Here is a 21,338-nt window from a genome sequence, read left to right as displayed (position 1 = left end):
GATTGACATGCACAGTCTGACCAAATGCTAACTCTATCCCAAAGTCTAATTCTTTCAAGAAATAAGATCCCTTTATGAAAGCTACATTTCTATTTAGAGCTTTAGCTCCTGAGAGTTTGGGGAGACTGTAACAATTTCTCAGGATTTTGATTCAGAGACATCTCTACATAAGAATAATCAATACATTACTTATTAAAAAGTGCACAGACACAACACAAAGCCCAGCACATAAATGGCTAAACCCCAACCCAATTCAATCCCTTATTAAAGTAATCAAAGCTCAAATCACAGAAGAGGAGAGAGGAGTACCCTGAGCCAATGTTTCCACTGATTTTGATTAATTGGCTCCTGATACTCCTCATGAGTAGTGTTCAATGAATGAAAAAAATTGATTAGGGAAACTCACAAATGCTTCTCTGGAGAAAACACTGGGAGTTGTGCCTGCATAAAACTCAAGGATTTTTTATACAATATTAGAGCCCTAGTAGAAGACTTCAGCAGGACCCTTGCATGGTTCCTGCCATCCATCAGCCTCAGCGGCACCTCCGAGAGAGCAAAGGGAATGGGTCTGGCACTTTGATTTTCCTCAGGAAATTAATGTAGCAATGCTCTGGGTCTTGATTCATAAGGTAGCTGAATATACCAGTTGTAGGTGCAAAGCTGCTTCAAATCTTGATACATATTTACTGGAAATAATAATGATAAATAGAACTGATGCTGTCCTAGCTTTGTTTTATTAGTTACTAATGAAAGATGATGAAAAGAGTAATTAACAAAATAAGGAAGATTAATTAGTAGAGAAAATAAACAACAGGAAACAATCAGGTTAACTGCATCAATTGATTAGGAAAACTTTTTTCCCTGCATGAGTCCTCAGTTGCTTGGACGCAAGAGGAAAAACAAATTCAGTTCTAAAACATTAAAACATGCTGATATTAAAGGCAACGGCACAAATTTCAGAAGTTTACCTGTCACTTCAGATCCTGTGTAAGCTGTGAATGAAAAAACTGTAGGTCACCCCTAGGTGGAGTTTTCAGTTACTGCTCTAACAACTACATCTATCGATGAAATGTTATAGTGCACATTATGCTGAAAATATTACTGAAACAGTAAGAAGCAGATTAATGCACCTTGTATCAGAACTGTTACACAGGTCTACGACAGAAGTCAGACCAGTTCTGAACTGCATCGTGTGATGACTGTAGGGGAAAATATGGATTTTTAAAGTGTTAGTGATAAAAAATTGTATAAACTAGACAATGTAGTCACTAGAGAAAAAACCCAAGGTAATCAAAACAAAAACAAGGGATTTGATTTGGTAAAGTTTGAGTACTACAGAGGAAATATTACTGGAAGGTAGAAATATTGTGAGAAACTGAAAGAGCAGTGGTGGCCAAAGTGTCTCATTTAATGATTGCTTGCTGGCTTTCAGAAGACTCAGGTTAATGAGGAAACTCAGGTAGGCTTCAGTGGAAAGTGAAAAGCTAGGTCTAGGCTGTTCTCTGAAGGACATCAGTGACTCCCATGTGAAGTCCAAGGGTGTCTCACAGTGTATAAATTCAGGGTACTAATTTTCTTGTAGGCCTGTTCTTAACATGTACAGTTCAGTGCAGTATAGGTGATACTATTACTATTAACTAGTAAAGGATGAGGACAATTTGCTGTACAGAGAGTTCAGTTTATCAATGTCCAGACAGGCTGTTGCTCCCAGTGACTGCATGGGGCCACTGTTTATTTCACCTCTAGCACAATGACACCTCTGTGTTAAAATTCTTGAAGATATGCCTTGCCAGGTGACTCAAAAATCAATCTGGACCCACGCTCTGCATCTACACAGGCATTTCTCCCTGGGATGGCTCCATTTGCTGACATGCCAGTTGCAAGATAAACAAACACCAAAGGAACTACCACATGATGGGAGGAGTGGGAAATATTAGGAGATTAATGACTGAACAGTTTTACTTCACCTGGTAATTCTCTTGGACTGTTTTATCCAGTTTTCATGGAAAGACCTTTGGCCATTTCAATTTTACCCTAGACCAAAATATCTATGTAGCAGGGCTCTCCCCTGCGCTTTGACTACCCATGACTTTGCACCACTCCACTGCCAAGCTGTGAGCCAGGTGTGCAATGGAGCACTGAGTATGGGGTGAACAAAAGGTCAGTACAGGAGGAAATAAAGCAGTAGGCTTTTGCAACAGCGGTTTTTATGCTGACATTTAGCTCTGCAAAGTCAGACTTACATAAAATGCACCTGAGCAAACGGCACTGATGTCTTCCACATGTACACAGTTGTGTACAGACCTCCTCTGGGGCACTCCAAGATGTAAGCCCTGTTCCCGTTGCAGTGCACATCGTGAACAAGGATCTCTCCTGAGCCTTGACTAAAATTGGCATTTCCAGGGGCAGAAACTGCCCTGCCACACCCTAGCTGGCTGCAGGTGACCTGAGCTTCCTTCAGGTCCCAAGAGTCACCGTAGACAGTGCCCCAGCTGCCCTGGTAATGGACTTCGACATGGCCCCCACATCTGTTCCTCCTGTTCACGAGCATGAGGGACAAGTCTTTGGAAGGCCAAAAAAGACAGTGGTATTTGTGAGTGATACTTCCATATTGCCAGGTCTTTAGTTGGCTGTTGCAAATTGAAGACAAGAATAAGAACTTGTAATCAAAGACAAGAGATTGGCCAAAAATGAAATTAATTCATTAAAAACTGGAAGATATGGCATATTCCTAACACAAAAGATTGGGATTAATATATGATATGGTCAAAATTTCACAGGGATGCATATTCTGAAATATTTGGGATCCATAAATTAAAATCTCATTGTGACAAAAGGATTTACAATTACTCCTCTTCATAAACTGTATACTGGTACTAAATGACTATATTAGGCAAAAAATTACTTCATCAGTAAAATCAATAAAGATATATATGAGATTAAAATTACCGGGAACTTCAGACAGTAAAGAAGCTGGGAAAAAAAAAAAAGAAAGAAAAGAGATAACTTCCACTAAACCAAAATGAACAGAAATTATCTATTTACCCACACTGCTAGAAAAAAACCCCCATAAACCAACTCTCAGTAATTTTGTGCTTATAAGGTTATTTATATTTTTAAAATACATAGTAACGTATATTTTGCAAATATACAGTAATATGTCTCATGAAAGATGCTTTTCTACATCACATAAGGAAATTTCTAGTTGGTTTGTGATTCTTATGACCAATAAGTTGAATTCATTTTTTAGTTAGGAAGCAATGGGAATGGTAAGATGGATAAACCTCTGAGGAGCATTATGCTCTACAAAAAAAAAAAAAAAAAAAGGCAATGTAACTGTCCTGCTCCTTACAGTTTATTATTTGAAGATTTTGAATGCAGAGGCTAGTGTGTGGGTTATACTACTCTCTCAAGAAGTATCTGCTGAAATACAGGGGAATAGTTTGGAATGTCCTGAAGAGCTTGATAATGATTTTGGTGGTTTTGTTCCCTATTGCTGAGCACCAGAATATCAACGCAGCAGGTGTGTATAGCATGCTATTGATCACTGACGTCAATAAACCAGACGTTATCTGCACAGATGACACCAGCATTTTCCTGATGGATAGAGTTATTGATGAGCCTTCTGTTATGGGAGCACTGCCAGAGGACAGCTTCACCCCCTTGGCACTGCACCTCCTCCAGGAGGATTTCTCCTGTGCCATCACCAAAATGAGCTTCTTCCAGAGGTGCAGAACACCTGTTCTACCCATTCACTATCTCAGGGACAAGTCTCTGGAAGACAAAAGGAAATTAGGTCAACTATTTAGGGTAACTGATGTGTTTTTAGTGGCCCCTGCAGTGTCAGGCTATTGGAGGTAATGCTTTACAACAGAATTTTAAGGAGTCCATCAGCAAGGAAGTGTGCTCTAAGCTGTGCTGTGCACCAGACTTCAGTTCCTGTGGTTTTGGGCCTGATTTTAAAGCACCTTCCAAGGGTGAGGCATGTGAGTGTCCTTATGGCAGTTGCATAAAGTCAGTGTTACACTGATACAATGCTGTCATCATCTAGCGGGGACTTCAGCATATTATATTGTGTTTTATCTGGCTAGCAATGGACTTAACAAGGAAACCAGTGCTGAGGATAATGTAGGAGAAGGTCACTGCCATCAGTGTTTCATTTACTGAATTAAAATTGAATGCATGTGACCCCTTAGGGGTTACTTTTGCATTGGGTGCATGCATACTGCATGGCTCCTAGCTGAAGATCTGCACAGTGAAGACCACTGTGGTACCCCTTGGCTCTGAACTACTTCCAGTTTATTACCAACACTGACTAATTATTCCCAAAGCTCACAGAAACCGTGTCACAGACAAACACCTCGCTATAAGGAAGAGATCTGCTGACACTGGTGTATCCAAAGCAGTAATTCAGACCTAGGCTGTGTCTAACCTCTAGGCTGTGACTAACCTGCTACACCATGCTTTTACCAAATGCTCTTACCTGCTTGGTAGGATCCCCTTTCAGTGTGTCATTATATTTTTGTCTAAGCCCCTCCAGTGCACTAAAGAAAATTAATTACTTATCATTATGTATGTTTTCCTACAATTAATTAGAATACAATACTATATATATGCTTTCTACATTACATTTAAAGAAATAATTAAAATCTTTGGTTGCATCTTGAGTCCTTGAGCCCACTAAACACCCATGATGTGTATTGGTTTGAGTGAGCTTTGATAGAGGTTACAAAATTTGCGAATATTTGATTTTAGAAGAAAACACAAGAGAGAAAGGTAGTGCTGAATAGCATAAGGCACAGTACCTGAGCCCTGCAGACATCCTCCGTGCAGCAGTAGCATCCGAACAGCAGTCAGCATGGGACTCATGTTAATCAGGTTCCCTATAATGCTGATAAAACATGTTTCAGAATTTATAAGCATGTGGATTTAAAGGGGTGTGCTCTGCAGTTTGACCAACCTTATTTTTTTTTTTTAGGTTAGCGATTTCATACAATGGAGATACTTTTAACTTCCAAAAACATTCTCTTAATTTTTTTGGCAAGAGTTTGTTTAGAATACCTTGATTTTTTGGTTACCTTAATTATTGTTTGAAACCTTTCTCTTCTATGGGACCAGAGATTAAACCCTCCCCCTGGCACATCCAATGGCAGCCAGTGGCCCAAGAGGAGCCAGCTGCATGCAGCCAGGGAGAAAATTAGTGATGCCAAGCGAAAAATGATGGCAGGCTTTTTTCACCTCTCAGTTTCTCCACTGCCCTGAAGTTGAGCTAGGGGTGGTTTTGTTCCCCCATCCTCTCGCAGACCAGACCCTCCAGCCCACGTCCATGGTGGTGGCTCTGTCTGGGGTCCATTGGGGTGGCTCTGTGGGCTGAGGGTTGCGGGGATTTGCAGCACCTCCTGCTCTGGGCTGCTTGTGCTGTCCAGGAGCCTGGACAGATCGAGCCCCAGCAAGGAAAACCCATTCTGGGGCACCCCTCTGGGCAGGGGTATCACGAGCTGGCTGAGGTCTTAGCCCCATGCTCCCATGGCTCACACAGACAGGCCCTGGGCACCAGAGCACTGGCAGCTGTACGTGTTACCGGGGCAATGGACTGCCTTATCTGCTAGGAAACAAAATGGTATTTTTTCAGAATGCAATACCAGAAACCCCTCAAATTCTAGTCTGTATTTCAAGCAGTTAATTTTCAGCTTGATCTGTAAGTGTCATCCCAGCTGTCATACTTCACAGCCTTTGGGAGGCATCTCACGTGGCGCCTGGATTAATCCTTGCAGTGTTGGCAGAGAGTAGTCCACTTGTCTTCCTCAACAATATATTCCTCAGAGAAATCCAGTGAACTTTTATGGAACAAAGAAGGCTTGTCTCACACTGACAAGGCTCAGATCAAGTGTTTACTCTATGGTGGTAACTAATGGTGGTAACTAATGCCAAATGCTTCAGAAACACCTCAACATCACTAGATGAACCTGTGTATAAACCTTTGTAAACAGATAACTTCAGCAAACAAGGAGCCCTCAAGTTGGAGTCCTTTTGTGCTAGCAACTTGCCAGTCATGGAAGAAAAGTCAGTCTTTGTACAGAGTGCCTAATTTTACTCAGTGCCTAAATTAAAGATCAATAAGCAGAAGTGATGAGGGAGATAAGGCAAGGAGTAAAAAGATCTTGACATGTACCAGGAATTTACCTGCATGGTTTTCAAGAGCAGGGATGAGAGGGAGGGAAAAGAAGAAAGAAAGCAAGAAGTCATATGAAACCTCTACTAAAACCAGAAGACACTTCATCTCCATCCCAGTAGATGGGTTTCTTTGCAGCCTCTGAGGCTAGCAGGCAGCACTCATCTGACTGCAACTGTGCAAAAACCACATTATCTCTATTCTGTGTAGTCACGCGCACACCCACAGGAAACTTTCATAGACTCAACATGTCTGAGGACGAAATACAGCCCTCAGAGTCTTCATACAGAAAGAGCAGAAAAGAGAGAAGCCATCTCTCTGAAACTATAGTTTCTGCATACTGAAAAAAAAAAAAGCAAATAAAGAAGACGACAGTCATTCAAACTTGTCAGACTCTTTAGAACATCAACAGTCCAATTAATTTCTACATTACAGCCTGTGACTAATTCACTTATTTCAGAACGAAGGAAAAATCTGCTTGGATGGGTACCAGGTGATTCAGGGCAAAAGAGGCGATCTAAGTGTTATTCTAGGAAATTTAAAAAAATCTCACTCCCAGTGACCCAGCTGGGTCACTGATGAGTTTCCTCAGCTAAGCTTGATTTCGTTAAAATATGCTTTTTGTGTCATAGTTCTTGAGCCTGAGATAGAAAATCTCCTAAAATATACAAGCTGCTGTGAGAATTTTAATATCTCCTCAGTTTTTCCCAGCTAGATATAAACTGCCAAATAAATAAAAAATAAATTAAAAACCCCATGAAAATAAAACTACCAAAATAAAGAAAAACAAGTAAATAAGGAAAATCTCTTCTCCTTGTAACATAAGGCATTTAACATAAGTTGTGCAAAAAATTGCTCTTGGGTTCAGGGATGCTGGACAGCAAAGGACTGCAATTCTTTTTATCCTCAGCTTGTCACAAATGAATGGCAGTGGTGGGTCAGTCTCAAGAAATGCATTTGTTGTTTCCTCTGGGTTTATTAAGCGTGGTGGACAATTCAGCAACCCAGCTGCCTGATTTCCCATTCAAGGTAGATTGTAGTGCAATCCTGCTAAAAAAGCTTGCCCATGGCTGGTGAGTCTGATGGAGTAATTATTAAAAAAAAAAAATATCGGTCAAGTGAAAGTGATCTTCAGAGCATATTCATTTAGCTATTTAATTGGAATTTGGTGCAAGCATTCAGTCTTGGGCATTAAAGGGCACCTAAGTCAGAACTGTGAGCAGAAGGTTATGCTTAGCTGCTTAATTCAGCTTGATGTCAATGAATACCTGTGGGCTTCTATGGCAAGTCATGGGGAGAAAGTAATGGAAACGAGAAAAATTGTGTTTCTTACCCATACCCTGCAAACCCAAATTAGTGCTTTTTTTTGTCTCAATCTACATGAGGATTTGTTATTAACAACTGGAAAATGAATCTACTTGCTAGCTATGAGATACAGAAACAAAACAATGTTTATTTATACCCAGTTATAAATATTTTTATATTATGTTCCTGGGAAGGAGGACTACAGAGTTGAGTTATCTGCTTCATACTCCAAAATTAGAATAGAAAGATAAACAGGACACCAAAACACAGGAAATTTAGCATACAGACAAGCAAAAAGAACTTTGTTTCTGAGCTTTGTTTTAACCCAGATGCTGGCCAAATATGTTATATGACAACACTGGGAATAGCATAATGGCAAGAACCCATAGAGTCCATATAATCTTTTTTACCAAAAAAGGTATATGTATTTGAAACCAAAGTGCTATGGATCCATCCTCTTTCCATGAAAAAAACCCTCCCTCAAGCGCCACTTCAGGGAAGTTGTTCAGGGATGTGCAGTTTTGTCAGAGTTATGAACACTTGGAGCTACATGGTCTGTGTATACGTGGTGTAATTTAGGAAATATCCTCTCCCAGCACAGCTCACACTACATAGGTTGACACTTGTAAGGGATTTTAGCATGATGTTGCAAACAACATGCTTAGTTGGTGCTGAGCTTGTTGGTTGAGTACATACTACTGAGAGAACAAGTAGTGACAGGCACACTAGGAAGAAACTAAATGATCTAACACCAAAGTCAGACAGTTATTCAAAGCGAACATCTGCCAAGTGATGGTTGGTGTGTCTTCTCTGAAGGTGGAGGAGGTGACAACAAGGAGCTTAACTGCAGCTTCCAGAAAGCACATTTAAAAATAGCAAAGGCAGTGGCCTCCACATGCTCCTGGTTCTTGACATCCTTGTGCTTGCAGGCACCAGGCTTCACTATGTGGTTGGCATAACACTGATCCCACACAAAATGAATAAACAGTTTAGTTAACATTTTGGCTTTAATTCTCTGTATTTTCAACTAGGACATGAAAGGCAAAAATCCCAGATCTTGCTTTTCATGTTTGCATGCACCAATGGTTAATGTTTATGTGGGATTTGACTGTTTGCATTTCCAGCATATTTCAGCCTGATTTATGAATGCACACAACACACTCTGAGAGGCTGGGTAAGTCCTGAGAAGCCAAACTCCTCACAACCACAATGCATACAACCATGGGAAAAAAAAAGAAATTAAATCATTTTATTGTGATAAGCAACCAAAAGTATTAAAAATTGAACAAAGCTCTTCCTTCTGGAAAGCAGATATGAAATGTCTTTCAACGTTTAAATGACATTTTGCTGAGACCTGAAATGTCTCCTGGCTGAGATTCGATCTCTTGGATGAGATTTACAGTTTTGCCTGGCTTAGTATGTATGTCAATGGGAAGGCTTCCAATTAGTTTGACAAACCTTTAGATCAGATGTGTGATTCAGCCTTAAATATTACAAGCAAAACACCTTTAACAGCTCAGTATCTTTTGAATTAGGATTTATTTAGTCTAGAGAAGTGAAAACTTAATGGAAAAAACATCAATCTTCAACTAGATAAATAGACCTAAAGAGAAAGGGGAGAAAATTACTCCCATGGCCAGGAGGGACAGGGCAAGAACTAATGGGCTTGACCAGCAACAGTGAAAATTGAGGACAGACATTGTGAAAAGCCTTTTCAGCAGTGATGCTAATTTCAATAGTGAGTCTCATTAAGCATGAGAAGAGATTGCTTAGGCAAATTAGGGAAGAGTCTGTTGGGAAGCTGTTGGGCTGAGGTGGTGGTGCTGAGGGTGCAGGGGGAAGCTCCAGCTGATGTGATTTTGATGCTCTGGGTGAGCAGTAGTGCCCATGGCCAAGGAGGAGGTGGCACAGGGGTGGCTGGCAGTTAAGATGGAGACAGCAGCAGTGACCTAGCAGCTCTGTGGAAAACAGGCTGTGGTGTTCATGTGGACAAGTGCCGCAATGTGGAGAGAAGAGACCAGGGCTACAGCAGAGATGTCAGGAGCAGGAGGTGTGTGTCATGAGGAGATAACAGAAATGGCAGGAGAGCAAAGAGCAACGGTAGTTACAGTGAAATAGTTGGGGAACTTCTAGATCTCTCAGGGCACAATGATTTCTGTGCTCTATTGATTCTCAGCTTTGCAAATATGTCTATCATCAGTGAGGAACCAAGGAGTCTTTCCGAGCCTTCCCTGTGAGGGTTGGACATTTGTTTTACCTTTGCTGGTAGATTTTATTTTATACCCACCCTTTACAGCTTAAGTCTATTAAAACGCCTTGCTGTAGCCACATACACAGAATGCACAGAGGTGTGCCCAACACTCATACAAAACAGAGGTACTTCACAACTCTTCACAGCAGTATGTAGGAGTGTTTCAAAATACAACTGATGGGCAGAAAGTCAAATACTGGAGGAAAAGCTTTCTCTCCAATAACATGGAGAAACACACTGGCGGTAGAGGACAGTTATTCCTCACTGGCATGTAGGGGAAGCTCCTCACCTTTGGCAATGCTGTGGGAACAGCAGTTGGACGTGCTTGGGTGGGAGAGGATGCTCTGGACTCGGTCAGCCATCTGCTCTGGAGGGAACACAGGGGCTGGGGAAATGTGGATAGACAGGTCCTTACAAGTCCCCTGAACTATGTGGGTCATTTTGCTTTTGTGTGTGACACACAGGAGAAAGTAATGGAAAACAAAAGAAAAGGCATTTCTGAATCAAGAGTCAGCAATCTGGCTTCCTGGGGCCAGGTATTTTCCGTAAATTTGTATGTGCAGAAAGAAAAAGAATTAGCTCATTCCTTTTGAAGTCTACATTAAGATATTTAGAAATTCAGAAATTCCCTACCTAGTATTTCAGAAGCAGGGGCCCAGTCCGTCGCTTGGCAAATTTTTAATCCAACAGACCACACTCTTCAACACAGTAAAATATTTGTTTGTATTTTAATCAGAGACTTTAATTTGAAAGTCAAAATAGAATTATTGCTTTGTAAACATTCCTTCCTTTGATTTTAAATTACACTGCTCATATAACAGATTACTTTAGCTTGGAGATCTCTGCATTTTATAAATAAGCACAGTTTCAAAGAGAAATTTAGCATTAAAAGCCATGCTCAAAATAATTAGAATATTGTATAGCCACAATTCCAGATGCAATGGTAAGATCAATTTTTACATTTCCTTTCCAGACATGACCTATTACTTCTCCCCAGATTAAATCTTCCTCCCTTATAATAAACCTTGAAATATTTATCAATACCTCATTCATATTTTCTCTCCAGCTCACAACATTTCAAGGCATTAGATAAATGGTCTTAGGAGGATGTGAGAAGAGAATTAAAGAGGAGAAAAATGATAAAATGGTTGTATCAAACAACTTGTGACATGAATGTAGAAAGTAGTTTTTAATCATTTAAGAGATGATAGGATTACAAAGTTATTCTAAATCATTGTAACAGGCTCGAATTAATTGTAGATAAAGATATCACAGTTTCTTACAAATGGCACCTATGTGACTGTCGTCAGTGAGGCATTTTGGCAGCTCATCATATGTGGCATTTGCTCTGTAGTCATTTAATGGATGATGCTGACCTTTGATCTCACATTATCCCATGCGAAAGCATTTTCTTCGGTGCAAGTCTTGCAAGAAAACCAGCAAGAACAAAAACGACAACTGCCAGGATGGCAACAGCAACAACGAATGACACGAGGGGTTTGTCAGCAGCAGTGGAAACCGCCTGGGGAGGAGGCACAGAAGGGTCCAGCCCTGCGAGTGAAGGCAAGGGGCATTGATCTCAGTATATTAAAGATAACGACACAACGAGCTGCTACATTAAAAGGGGTGGTTCCCAGATCAGAGTCAGAAGTAAGCTAACTTCTTAGAGAGTCATTACTTTAAACTATTTGAACAGGCTTTATAGCAGCAGGGATGACAACCTAACTAAGCAGTCTTCATAAGCAGAAGACAACTGAGGGAATCAAATGTTTCTCAAGAAGGCTGGGAGTTTGCTCCCCGTTGGCCATCACCTTACACAAGCAGATTGGGTCTAATTAGTTCAATGGAGTTGCAGCACTAAAATGGGTTACACGCTACCTGTCCCTTGGGACAGCCAAAGCAGTTACATTTCTTGCAGGTGAAAACAAGGGGCTTTCAAGGTGTTGAAAGAAGAAAAGATCTGTATAAATTTGGGTCAGCCAAACAATCCCTACATTTTTATAGTGAAGTTAGCAAAAGCAGATTTCAGTGGCAGATGTCAGAAACACAGAGCTATGGCTTTTCTTGAAGCCTGAAGTATTCTTAGGGTAAATATGAGAGAAATTTACTCGACTTTACCAGTATTCCTACTCTGAGCACCCCCTCCTCGAAGCTGAAGTGGTCCGACAACAACATTCACTTTTTCCTCGGCAGAACTTGCATCTCTCTTGGACCTGCTAATGCAGCCCTGGTAGCAGCGGGAGGAGTAGTCCCTGAGCTGGCACACCACCAGCTCACACTGCAGGTAGACTAACGTATGGCGGCTAATGAACTCGAAGGCATTAAATCTGAACCGAGCAAAGTGGCTGTAGGGAGAGTAGTACGTGACATAGGAAGAATCTTTAACACATCTAGAAAGAAACGAAAAAGAGAGTTAGTCTTCATGGATACACACATGTACAATCCTGCAAAAACACAATAGATTAAAACAAAATTATATTATAGACAGGTACTAAACACAATGGGATAAAAATACTACTTTTATAGCACAGTATAGACTTTTAAAATATAGACTTATTTAAGTCCTCCGAAGCATCTAGAGCATTGGCAACTCTTTTTTATCAAGAGGAGACTCTAAGTGGTGAAGAGGAGAGAACAGACTCTTACTAATATCTGTGCTATACAAGGCATAAAAAAATGAGTCTAATCCTTGATCTGGTTTTACTAAAATAGAATAGGACAGTATATTCCTGCTGCCAGTTTTCACTATCTCATCTCATCTCATCTCATCTACCTCACTCCCACTACTTTGAATTTTGCATATCAGACAAGAATGACGTAAGTGAAATGAAATGATAGTAAGGTCTAAATGTTTCTTATTTCTCAGTCATACTGTAAAAATAAAAAATCAAACACCCCTTTTAACAGTCTGTTGATAATGAGATCTAAACCAATTCAAATTGGCTCTATTCTTTTAAATAAATGCAGAAAGGGTATTACAGCTATGCTTCTAATGACTTAAGAAAGCTCTTACCCATTCTTGATTATATCATAGGCCAGAGTATTAAAATCATGAGGATCAGGTGATGCCACACATGTGTCCACAAACACCACCAAATTTGGGTCAGAGCTGTGAAGATAAGCCTGAAGGTACAAATTTTGGTTCAAGTCAATGTAGTATGGAGAGTCGTGCACTGGCCGCAAGAATGATGAGGAATCATAAAAAGTGATGTTCACATCATATCTTCCAAACTGATTTTTGTTCACGTCTACAGTATCCTCAGCAACATACATTATTTGCATCCATGTGTTCTGTAGCATTTTGCAACTGATATGTAAGTGAATATTCTTTTTCCTCTTGATTAAGTACCCAGAAGATGTAACTTTGATCATGTTGGAATAGTTGATTGTATCATTGTTCTCCTGTTTAACACACAATTTAAAACGAGGAATTACATTTTTGTCACGTACCATGTTCTAAGCTTTGATAGAGTAAAATGCAATTTTAAAATGTAGATCCATCTTAAACTCTTTAAACCAAGAAGCTTGATGTTGGTCTTTTCCGCTCACACATTGTAAATAAACTTGCTGAAGTGTGTAATTAAACAGAAATCAGTGGAGAAAAACTCTTTGTTAAATCCAAGTCAGAGCCAACTCATTGAACATCTGTACAAAACCGCAATTGTGAGTACACAGTCATCCCAAACCTGCATGGCATTTACAAGACTTTGTCTGCTTTAAACCACGGAAAGTTCATATAAATTCCTCCCGTGTTTTCCTCTCTAGAAGCTATTTTCTGTTAAGCATGGGGATTCCCTAAGGCATGGAAATCTAAAGCACCAAAAACCTCCTGGTCTTGTTGGTTGACTTCTTAGCACCACAATGGCCCTTTCATGGCTCTTTCCAAAGTGGGTCCTGCAATTCGGTGTGCACAGTGGTGAACATACCTCTCGTATGGTCCCACAGCCATTGTAGGGAATGTTGAATATAACTTCGTGTGACGTGACTGTTGGTTTACAGTGACTGTCGTTCAGGGTGACCATCTGCGCCGAGTAGCCTTGAGACTGGAGATAGTCTCTGCTAACCACTGCATGCATGTAGTCTGGCAAGCACAGAAGGGCTGGTAGAAGAAGAAGAAATAATATATTAGTGACTTCAGGAATTTGTTAATGATTAAAGTTTCTAATTGAACCAAATATTGATTTTTTTTCTTAATTTAGAAAGTAGGTAGTTCACACACCAACCCATCTTATTTCACACACATCATTTCATTTCCCTAACATCTTTAAATATACAGAAATATTTATTTTTCAAACAAAAGCAATAAACAGGCTTGTCCGTTGAGAAACACCGACCAGGAACTTACTAGTGTTGTGATCTTCTGGAATGGAGGAGTAGTGAGCCTGAAACCCTCTGAAAGTGTATCTAGAATCACTGTGAAAGCGAACAGTCATCATGTTTGAAGACGATATGTACGTGGGAAAGGAACCAGAACAAAGTCTTCCAAGAAGTGGGGAAGAGTGTGGAGGCCCATCATAGACTTCAATGTAGTCATACTGGCATCTGCTGCTTTGCATCCTGGCGAACAAACGTCAGCACCTTGTCAAATGCATTTCAGAAACTCTCATTTAACTGCTTAACACATGATAAAATCTTTCAGAACTTAAAGTTTTCAGGGAAGAGATATTAGTCATTTTGTATGTAGCTGTAGCAGAAAATTTTGAGTAGAAAATACCACAGTAAACCAGATTTTGTTCTGGTCTTCCAACTGCTGGATGTTATTGAAAATATCTTTAAAATTGGGAAGGCTGTCTGTGTCAAATAAGTTTTCAAACTTCTCAAGCAAGTTTTTACTTTGTTATTTGCCCAGGGAATCAATGTTTTACTTACACAATATCTCTAAATGTGAGCATAACACGGAAATTGTTCTCTACTTGTATTTCCCACACGCAGTCAGCATTGTTTGGATAATTTCCAGGGTAGAAGGGACTCTGCAGCAACCCAGAGGAATTTGAGATTGAGCCACCACAAAAATAAGGTGCTGCAGAAAGAAATGGAAGAGAATTTACTTATGGTAATGTCTACAAAACTGTACTTGAGCTGCACGTGTCTCATCCACAGCTGCTAAGCAGGTCTCCCACTGACTGTAGGTGATATTCTGTATGACCCAAATCAAAACAAATATTTGTTTAATCTTTAGGTTTACTTTGATATCGGATTCGGGATTCCCTGTCACATCCATGGTGTCAGGCCACCCTCTTCAGGCTGGGCTGGTAACACTCTGACGCTTTCTGCTCTGGTCTCTCCATTCTGCAACCGAGGTCTGATTCTGGGAGGTGTCATGACAGTCAAAATGGAAGTACCTTCCTGAACAGACAACATCCCCTCAGTTACTCTGCTGCTTCTCTTTATTCCCCTAAGGACTTTGGAGGATAAATAAGTTGCAAGTCTTCTAGGAAACTCTGTAATTTTTGGTCTCAGACTGAAATAATCACTCTAGGCTGCTGGGCCAAGTCTTAAACATATTTCATTTCTCCTGTATGTGTAGAAGCAAAAAGCTTTCATGTCCCTGCCAGCATGAATGACGTATAATTCTTATGTTAAACACAACCAGATAATGCTAAAATTTTCCTTATAGGAAGGTGAGCACAAGCTCTGAACTTATTTCCTACAAGATGTGACACATAAACGCAACAACCCCCCATTTTATATTCCTGCACAAGAACATCCCCCAGTGCAACACACTCCTCCCTGCCTCAGAGTTTTGGGATTCTCGGGCGATTTCAACCTTGGGAGCATCAGTTGTACCCAGACACTGCCCCTTCCTCTGATCAGACGGGACAGGCTGTCAAGCACCTTCACTTTTGTACTTTTTTCTACTGTGAAGCTCTAAATCTAAAATCTTTCTAAGTCAGAAAGAGAAGACTGAAGACCATAACTGCTCTAGTAAGCAGAAAAGACAAAAATTACACATGGCAATACTTGAACACCACCCTCCCAATACTGAAGTATGTGGTTAAAAGTTAAAAATTTAGACATTTCCTAAGCCTTGACCCAGTTGAATAGCCCAACGAGGAAATGGCTTGCCCACAGCCAGACAGCATAAATGCAAAATAAGCATCACTGAAAAGTAAGTGGATATCACAGTCTGTCTAAGAAATATCATGCAAATTTAAAGTGATATTACCATAGAATAGTCCTTCCAGTACTTAAAGAGGGTCTACAGGAAAGGTAGGGAGGGACTCTTCATCAGGGAGTGTAGTGATAGGATGAGGGGTAATGGCTTTAAACTGAAAGAGGGCAGATTTAGATTAGATATAAGAAGGAAATTCTTTCCTGTGAGGGTGGTGAGGTACTGGAAGAGGGTGACTAGAGAAGCTGTGGCTGCCCCCTCCCTGGAAGGGTTCAAGGCCAGGTTGGACGGCGCTTTGGGCAACCTGGGCTAGTGGAAGGTGTCCCTGCCCATGACAGGGGGTTGGAACTGGATGGTCTTTAAGGTCCCTTCCAACCCAAACCATTCTATGATTCCATGAAACAAAAATCAAATTAAAACCAGCCAAACAAGGAGACGGCCCACAAATTAAGAAGGTGAGAAGAGCCACAGAAGAACATTACCTGAGGGAGGTGTCGGGGTGGCTGGAGGACCTGGGGGTGTAGAGGAAGAAGAGCCATGAGACATGTTGGTCAGGAGAGAGGTGCTGGGGCACAGATATGAACCCACCATGGGGAATAGGGTACCATGGCAGGGAAGGTGGTGAGGAGGACATGGGGACACAGGGGATAAGGGATAAGGGACAGAGGGCCATGAGCTCGATGGGAGAGCTGGTGGCCTCTGCTGCCCACGCACCTGCACAGATGACACTGGCGTCCTCCACATGCTCGCAGTTGTGCACACCCCAGCCCCTGTGCCTGCACATCTGGAGGGAGGACTCATCCCCTCGGCACTGCACGTCATCCAGGAAGATGCGCCCGGAGCCGAGGCCAAAGCGCGCGCTGCCTGGGGCGGCCACGGGCTGGCCGCAGTCCAGCTGGCGGCACACCACCCGGGCATCCCTCAGGTCCCACATGTCGTCGCACACCGTCCCCCAGTTGCCTTCGCCGTTGTACAGCTCCACGCGGCCCTCGCAGCCATTCCTCCCTCCGGAGAGCCGCAGGCGGGTGCCTGGGACACGACACATGGCACTGGGTTAGGGCCCTCCAGCCTGACACCCATGGCCCCCACCTCCCCGGCTGTGTTGGGGATTTGGCCACAGTGATGGTGAACTGGGGTGGTGCAGACCCCAAGGCACCAGGTGAGGGTGGTGGACGAGCAAAGACCCCGGGTGCACAGAAGGCAGATGCACAATGAGCAGGGACCTCCTGGGGACCCGTGGGGGGGTCCATGGGTGCTCCCTGGGGGTCCTGGGGGGTGCTTGGTGCAAGGGGACATTTGCCGAAAAACCCTTTATACACTTTGAGCGTGACCTATCCCCTGAAGGGAACTGCTCATGTGCCCTGGAGATGTCACAGGCAGAGGGGACCAGTAGCCCTGCACCGAGGCACAGGCCATCATGTCCCTCCTTGTCTCCTCTCCTGCCAGGCTGGGGCTCCTTGCAAGGCTGGGAAAAAGTTGGGTGGGCCAAAATTACCTGTTGTGTACGGCCATTCAGTAGGAGGGGTTGAATGCACAGCTGCAGGGAAGAAGATGGAGTGAATGAAAGGGCAGCTTTGAAAGACCCTGGGCATGCAGAAGGCAGAGGCACAATGAGCAGGGACCTGCCTGGGGGTCTTACAAGCTGCCTGGGGCATGGAGGCATTTGCAAAAAAACCCTTTGTACACCTTGACCATGGCCCACACCCTGAGGGGAATCACTTGTGCACCCTGGATATGTCACAGGCAGAGCAGAGCAGTAGCCCTGCACCCAGGCACAGGCCATCATGTCCCCCCTCCTCTCCTTTTGTGCCAGGCTGGGACTCACTGCAAGGCTGGGAAAAAGCTGGGTGGACACAAATTACCTCTTGTGTACGGCCATTCAGCAGGAGGGGTCGAATGCACATCTGCAGGGAAGAAGATGGAGTGAATGAAAGGGCAGCAGATGCAACAGCCTCGTGTCAATGGGCATGGCAATGGAAAAGCAAGGATGGAGCACCAAGGGGGGGAAAAGACTGTGGGGCTCTGTCCTGCCGTCCCCCATCCAGACACCAGCTTGATGTGTCCCAGTTCTGTCCCTTCCTCCCCACACCAGGATCCTGCAATCCTGCTCTTTGCCACTGCACTGAGCCCCTACAGCTGTGAGTGTGGAGAGCCTGTTGTGCTCCCTGTGTGAAAAACAGGGGCTTTTGCACGACACGAGCTTCCAGCACCAGGCAGCAAAGCCCCCAGGGTCACTGCTGTCCCCTGGCTGTACCAAGGGAGGTGAGCACGGCTGCTCCCAAGGGAGGGCACCAAAACCTGCCCAGTGGTGTCTGCAGGAGAGCTGGTAGCCTCTGCTGCCCACGCACCTGCACAGATGACGCTGGCGTCCTCCACATGCTCGCAGTTGTGCACGCCCCAGCCCCTGTGCCTGCACATCTGGAGGGAGGGCTCATCCCCGCGGCACTGCACGTCGTCCAGGAAGATGCGCCCGGAGCCGAGGCCAAAGCGCGCGCTGCCTGGGGCGGCCACGGGCTGGCCGCAGCCCAGCTGGCGGCACACCACCCGGGCATCCCTCAGGTCCCACATGTCGTCGCACACTGTCCCCCAGCTGCCTTCACCGTTGTACAGCTCCACGCGGCCCTCGCAGCCATTCCTCCCTCCAGAGAGCCGCAGGCGGGTGCCTGGGACACGACACATGGCACTGGGTTAGGGCCCTCCAGCCTGACACCCATGGCCCCCACCTCCCTGGCTGTGTTGGAGATTTGGCCACAGTGATGGTGAACTGGGGTGGTGCAGACCCCAAGGCACCAGGTGAAGGTGGTGGGCGAGCAAAGACCCCGGGTGCAGAAGTCAGATGCACAATGTGCAGGGACCTCCTGGGGGGGCCTGTGGGACCTGCCTGGGGGTCTTGGGGAATGCACGGGACACATGGGCATTTGCCAAGTAATCTTTTGTACACCTTGACCATGGCCCATGCCCTGAGGGGAACCACTTGTGCACCCTGGAGATGTCACAGGCAGAGGGGAGCAGCAGCCCTGCACACAGCAGGCACAGGCCATCATGTCCCCCCTCCTCTTCTCTCCTCTCCTGCCAGTCTGGGGCTTGCCGCAAGGTTGGGAAAAAGTTGGGTGAGCCCAAATTACCTGTTGTGTATGGTCATTCAGCAGGAGGGTTCAAATGCAGAGTTGCAGGGAAAGAACATGCAGGGAATGAAAGGGCAGCGAATGCAGCAGGCTCGTGGCCATGGATATGGCAATGGCCATGGAAATGGAAAAGCAAGGCTGGAGCACTAATTGGGGGAAAAGACCGTGGGGCTCTGTCCCTCTGTCCCCCATCCAGACACCAGCCTGATTTGTCCCAGTTCTGTCACTTCCTCCCCACACCAGGATTCCACAATCCTGCTCTTTGCCACTGCACTGAGCCCCTACAGCTGTGAGCGTGGAGAGCCTGTTGTGGTCTCTGGCCCCCACCTCCCCAGCTGTGTTGGGAATTTGGCTGCAGTGGCCAAGAACTGGGGTGGTGCAGATCCCAAGGGATCAATGCAGGGCATTGACTGAGGAAAGACCCTGAGCGTGCAGAAGGCAGATGCACAATGAGCAGGGACCTGCTGGGTGGCCCATGGGACCTGCCCAGGGTTCTTGGGGCTACCTGGGTCATATGGGCATTTGCAGAAAAACCCTTTGTACACCTTGACTGTGGCCCATCCCCTGAGGGGAACCACTCTCGCACCCTGGAGATGTTTGAGTCCATGGGGCTTGACAGGGTGCCTTCAAGGGTGCTGGTCACCTTGGCTTGACAGTTGTAATGTCACCGCCATGCCCTGGCATCAGGGCATCAACCTGTGTCCTGGGCTGCCCCAGCAAGTGTATGGCATTGAAGGAAGGGATTACCCCCATCCACTTGGCACTTGCTGCCCCACAGCCAGGAGCTGCGGGGTGGCTGGCAGAACACAGCTTGGAACTGTCACCAATGCAGCCACCCTTCTGCAGTGTCTCAGCTTCTCCCTGGCAACAGCTCCCAAACCACATGGCCTCTTTGCTGTGGGGAGAGGGGCACAGCAGACCCGCACTGGGCAGGTTCGGGCTGGCATGTCCCCTCTCCTCTCTCATGCCGGGCTGGGACTCGCTGCAAGGCTAGGAAAAGGTTAAATGGGCACAACTTACCTGTTGTGTATGGCCATTCAGCAGGAGGGGTCGAATGCACATCTGCAGGGAAGAAGATGGAGTGAATGAAAGGGCAGCAAATGCAGCAGGCTCGTGGTGATGGAGGGACAGGGACATGAACATGACAATGGACATGGAAATGGAAAAGCAAAGATGGAGCATTAATGGGGGAAAAGACTGTGGGGCTGTGTCCTGCCATTCTTCCCCAGACACCAGCCTGACACATCCCCAGTGATGTTCCATATTCATCACATCCTGATGCCACAATCCTGCTCTTTGCTACCGCACTGAGCCCCTACAGCTGTGAGTGTGGAGAGCCTGTTGTGCTCCCTGTGTGAAAAACAGGGGCTTTTGCATGACACGAGCTTCCAGCACCAGGCAGCAAAGCCCCCAGGGTCACTGCTGTCCCCTGGCTGTACCAAGGGAGGTGAGCACAGCTGCTCCCAAGGGAGGGCACCAAAACCTGCCCAGTGGGGTCTGCGGGAGCCGGTGGCCTCTGCTGCCCACGCACCTGCACAGATGACACTGGCGTCCTCCACATGCTCGCAGTTGTGCACGCCCCAGCCCCTGTGCCTGCACATCTGGAGGGAGGGCTCATCCCCGCGGCACTGCACGTCGTCCAGGAAGATGCGCCCGGAGCCGAGGCCGAAGCGCGCGCTGCCCGGGGCGGCCACGGGCTGGCCGCAGCCCAGCTGGCGGCACACCACCCGGGCATCCCTCAGGTCCCACATGTCGTCGCACACCGTCCCCCAGTTGTCTTCACCGTTGTACAGCTCCACGCGGCCCTCGCAGCCGTTCCTCCCACCGGAGAGCCGCAGGCGGGTGCCTGGGACACGACACATGACACTGGGTTAGGGCCCTCCAGCCTGGCACCCTGCTGTCCCCAGATGAGTCCCTACAGCAGGGAGCTTGCATCGTTGATGGAAGACCAGGGATGGGTCTGATGGGCATGAATTACCTGTGGAATATGGCCAGTCTCTGGTGGTCCTTTGAGCTACGGATTCAAATAAGAATTTGGTGTCAATGAGAAAGGCTCAGAACACAGTCAGTTCCTGTCATGCACCCCAGAGTAGCCCATCTTCAAGGAATCCCTGTTCTATGGCACGTCACAGCATAGGGAGGTCTTTCATTCAATTGGAATGACCATCATGACTTCTCTGTTTCACATAGCCATCTGCTCCCTGGTCAAGAACCACATGCCCATGGAGATCAAACTCGCATTGCAAGACATTTGATGCAGCAGCTTTGTCTTTTCCAGTCACATCCAAATTCCAGAGCATGTCTAAGAAATACCTACAGTACTACCGATGCAGGAACTGGAGGGGTGAAGGCAAAATGATCCCCTGTCGCAAT

At 45.0% G+C, this 21,338-nt stretch overlaps 1 protein-coding gene across 1 annotated transcript; it reads right to left on the bottom strand.

Annotated features, from left to right (window-relative positions):
- Window positions 1-11,775: 11,775 nt before the first annotated feature.
- On the bottom strand, window positions 11,776-20,827 carry LOC141946234 (scavenger receptor cysteine-rich domain-containing protein DMBT1-like). The gene is made up of 10 exons (XM_074875693.1): window positions 20,497-20,827; window positions 19,986-20,027; window positions 18,189-18,503; window positions 16,555-16,869; window positions 16,323-16,352; window positions 14,598-14,748; window positions 14,074-14,285; window positions 13,655-13,827; window positions 12,742-13,130; window positions 11,776-12,118 (listed from the first exon to the last, which is right to left on the bottom strand). The coding sequence occupies exons 1-10, from the start codon at window positions 20,825-20,827 to the stop codon at window positions 11,833-11,835; spliced, it is 2,244 nt and encodes a 747-aa protein (XP_074731794.1). The 3' UTR covers window positions 11,776-11,832.
- Between the last annotated feature and the right edge of the window lie 511 nt (window positions 20,828-21,338).

This window comes from Strix uralensis, chromosome 7 (assembly GCF_047716275.1).
Source record: "Strix uralensis isolate ZFMK-TIS-50842 chromosome 7, bStrUra1, whole genome shotgun sequence".
NCBI lineage: Eukaryota > Metazoa > Chordata > Aves > Strigiformes > Strigidae > Strix > Strix uralensis.
This window is presented reverse-complemented; position numbering and strand designations above follow the sequence as displayed.